This window comes from Haliotis rufescens, unplaced genomic scaffold, assembly GCF_023055435.1.
Source record: "Haliotis rufescens isolate VD_foot unplaced genomic scaffold, xgHalRufe1.0.p SCAF_20, whole genome shotgun sequence".
In the NCBI taxonomy this organism is placed as follows: domain Eukaryota; kingdom Metazoa; phylum Mollusca; class Gastropoda; order Lepetellida; family Haliotidae; genus Haliotis; species Haliotis rufescens.
The window spans coordinates 2,717,188-2,720,759 of record NW_025963891.1 but is presented as its reverse complement, the minus strand read 5'-3'; the positions used below and the strand labels follow the sequence as shown (position 1 = coordinate 2,720,759).

General features: G+C 49.4%; 1 protein-coding gene across 1 annotated transcript; it reads right to left on the bottom strand.

Moving 5' to 3' along the window:
* Positions 1 to 305: 305 nt before the first annotated feature.
* LOC125382695 lies at positions 306 to 2,492 on the bottom strand. The gene is made up of 2 exons (XM_048400978.1): positions 1,707 to 2,492; positions 306 to 392 (listed from the first exon to the last, which is right to left on the bottom strand). The coding sequence occupies exons 1-2, from the start codon at positions 2,490 to 2,492 to the stop codon at positions 306 to 308; spliced, it is 873 nt and encodes a 290-aa protein (XP_048256935.1).
* Between the last annotated feature and the right edge of the window lie 1,080 nt (positions 2,493 to 3,572).

Sequence of the window (3,572 nt, the reverse complement as noted above, 5' to 3'; positions counted from 1 at the left end):
GAAAATGTGCGTTTTTAACCTAACAGTTTAATCCTTAAATGACGCATTTCATTAAGTGTGGAGTATTCTAACTGATTCAAAAGATAAGATATTCTCACGAAAATATAAAAAGAGAAGGATTTATGTGAAGTCTTATTGACGTGTAGGGAATGTGGGTTAACCGAACGTCATTTGGACACAGCCAAGTGTCTGAGAACGACCTCCTTGCTAACCAGGCACATTTCTAACAAGGGGTTGCGCCTCCTCAACGTGGTGCCACAGATTGGCGTACTACTTGATGGCAACGTTATCACTAAGCGGCTAGTTTATGACACCAGCATGTTGATTTGGAGAATCGTCTTCTGTTGTTCGTGTGGTTGTTCCAGATTGTGTCTCTCGAATGTAACAAAGTCCTGCAGAAATGGACGTGACATAAATCCAATTCATGACACGCGAATCCTAGCGATGACAGCGATGAGGTCAAGGTCGTGTAATGAGCGATCATTTCAACGTCATCGCCTATCCAAGAACATTTGAACACTGACTACTCTCACACACGCCCATGTCATACCCTTTCATCAGCACAGCCATTTGTTAAATCTATTATGTAATTATGTCCATGTTTAACCCTAGCGATTGTGGAAATGTCAATGGACATGTAATATCGTCTGAAGTCTGAAGCATGGAATAATGAGCACCCTACGGGATGTACACCGCGAGCCTGTGTCCGTCAGCCCCTCTCGGTCTTCTGTGCAGTGTGTAGATCTGTCCGATGATACGCTTTTCCAGTGTATCTCCATAGTTCGGCCTTCCTCTGATAATACGCTGTTCTTGTGCAGGTTGATATCTAGGACTTCCTCGATAATACGCTCTTCTTGTAAATCTTGATGGTCAGGTTTTGCGCCGATAATACGCTTTTCCTGTGTAGCTTGAGAGTTAGGCATTCCCCCGATGATACGCTTTGCCAGTGCATCTCGATAGTTAGGCCTTCCCCCGATAATACGTTCTTCCCGTGCATCTTGGCAGTTATGCCTTCTCCCGAAAATACGTTATTCCCGTGCAGCGTGATTGTTGGGCCTCCCCGATAATACGTTCTTCGCGTGCATCTTGGTAGTTAGGTGAGGTGAGGTGAAATTGGGTTTAACGTCGCGTCCAAGATTATTGCACTTATATAGCGACGTGCATGCACGTGTATGTGTGTGTGTGGCTGCTTGTACTAGTCCGGACTGATGACGATTTATAGTGCTAGCTCACTGAGATACCATGCCGCAGTTTAACATGAATACCCCACTCAGACACAGTATACTGACTCCGAGCCGACCAGTCCTTGTTTTAGCCCCTTAATGCCGAGCGCCAGACAGGGTAACAACAAGTACAATCTTTTAACGTCTTTTTGTATGACGCGGCCCGGGATCGAACCCTGGACCTTCCGCTCTCCGGGCGGACGCTCTACCACAAGACCACGGAGGCGGTCTGGTAGTTAGGCCTTCCCCCGATAATACGTTCTTCCCGTGCATCTTGATAGTTAGGCCTTCCCCCGATAATACGTTATTCCCGTGTATATTGATGGTAAGGCCTTCCCCCGATAATACGTTATTCTCGTGTAGCTTGGTAGTAAGGCCTTCCCCCGATAATGCGTTCTTCCCGTGCATCTTGATAGTAAGGCCTTCCCCCGATAATACGTTATTCCCGTGTATATTGATGGTAAGGCCTTCCCCCGATAATACGTTATTCCTGTGCAGCTTGATGGTTAGGCCTTCCCCCGATAATGCGTTCTTCCTGTGCAGCTTGATGGTAAGACCTTCCCCCGATAATGCGTTCTTCCTGTGCAGCTTGGTAGTTAGGCCTTCCCCCGATAATGCGTTCTTCCCGTGCATCTTGACAGTTAGGCCTTCCCCCGGTAATACGTTATTCCCGTGCAGCTTGATGGTTGGGCCTCCCAGATAATAAGTTCTTCCCGTGCATCTTGGTAGCATGATGGTTAGGCATTCCCCCGATAATGCGTTCTTCCTGTGCAGCTTGATGGTTAGGCCTTCCCCCGATAATGCGTTTTTCCTGTGCAGCTTGATGGTTAGGCCTTCCCCCGATAATGCGTTTTTCCTGTGCAGCTTGATGGTTAGGCCTTCCCCCGATAATGCGTTCTTCCTGTGCAGCTTGATGGTTAGGCTTCCCCCCGATAATGCGTTCTTCCTGTACAGCTTGGTAGTTAGGCCTTCCCCCGATAATGCGTTCTTCCTGTGCAGCTTGATGGTTAGGCCTTCCCCCGATAATGCGTTCTTCCTGTGCAGCTTGATGGTTAGGCCTTCCCCCGATAATGCGTTCTTCCTGTGCAGCTTGGTAGTTAGGCCTTCCCCCGATAATGCGTTCTTCCTATGCAGCTTGGTAGTTAGGCCTTCCCCCGATAATGCGTTCTTCCTGTGCAGCTTGATGGTTAGGCCTTCCCCCGATAATGCGTTCTTCCTGTGCAGCTTGGTAGTTAGGCCTTCCCCCAATAATGCGTTCTTCCCGTGCATCTTGACAGTTAGGCCTTCCCCCGGTAATACGTTATTCCCGTGCAGCTTGATGGTTGGGCCTCCCCGATAATAAGTTCTTCCCGTGCATCTTGGTAGTTAGGCCTTCCCCCGATAATGCGTTCTTCCTGTGCAGCTTGATGGTTAGGCCTTCCCCCGATAATGCGTTCTTCCTGTGCAGCATGATGGTTAGGCCTTCCTCCGATAATGCGTTCTTCCTGTCCAGCTTGGTAGTTAGGCCTTCCCCCGATAATGCGTTCTTCCTGTGCAGCTTGATGGTTAGGCCTTCCCCCGATAATGCGTTCTTCCTGTGCAGCTTGATGGTTAGGCCTTCCCCCGATAATGCGTTCTTCCTGTGCAGCTTGATGGTTAGGCCTTCCCCCGATAATGCGTTTTTCCTGTGCAGCTTGATGGTTAGGCCTTCCCCCGATAATGCGTTCTTCCTGTGCAGCTTGATGGTTAGGCTTCCCCCCGATAATGCGTTCTTCCTGTGCAGCTTGGTAGTTAGGCCTTCCCCCGATAATGCGTTCTTCCTGTGCAGCTTGATGGTTAGGCCTTTCCCCGATAATGCGTTATTCCTTTTGCAGCTTGATGGTTGGGCCTCCCCGATAATTAGTTCTTCCCGTGCATCTTGGTAGTTAGGCCTTCCCCCGATAATGCGTTCTTCCTGTGCAGCTTGATGGTTAGGCCTTCCCCCGATAATGCGTTCTTCCTGTGCAGCTTGGTAGTTAGGCCTTCCCCCGATAATGCGTTCTTCCCGTGCATCTTGACAGTTAGGCCTTCCCCCGGTAATACGTTATTCCCGTGCAGCTTGATGGTTGGGCCTCCCGGATAATAAGTTCTTCCCGTGCATCTTGGTAGTTAGGCCTTCCCCCGATAATGCGTTCTTCCTGTGCAGCTTGATGGTTAGGCCTTCCCCCGAAAATGCGTTCTTCCTGTGCAGCATGATGGTTAGGCATTCCCCCGATAATGCGTTCTTCCTGTGCAGCTTGATGGTTAGGCATTCCCCCGATAATGCGTTCTTCCTGTGCAGCTTGATGGTTAGGCCTTCCCCCGATAATGCGTTTTTCCTGTGCAGCTTGA

Bases quoted from the DNA above. Each gene is read 5' to 3' on its own strand.
- LOC125382695 (XM_048400978.1), bottom strand. From the start codon at position 2,492: ATGCACGGGAAGAACGCATTATTGGGGGAAGGCCTAACTACCAAGCTG. The intron at 393-1,706 runs GTATTATCGGGG...CCATTTCTGCAG, and splicing joins TCAAGCTGCACAGGAATAAC to GACTTTGTTACATTCGAGAG.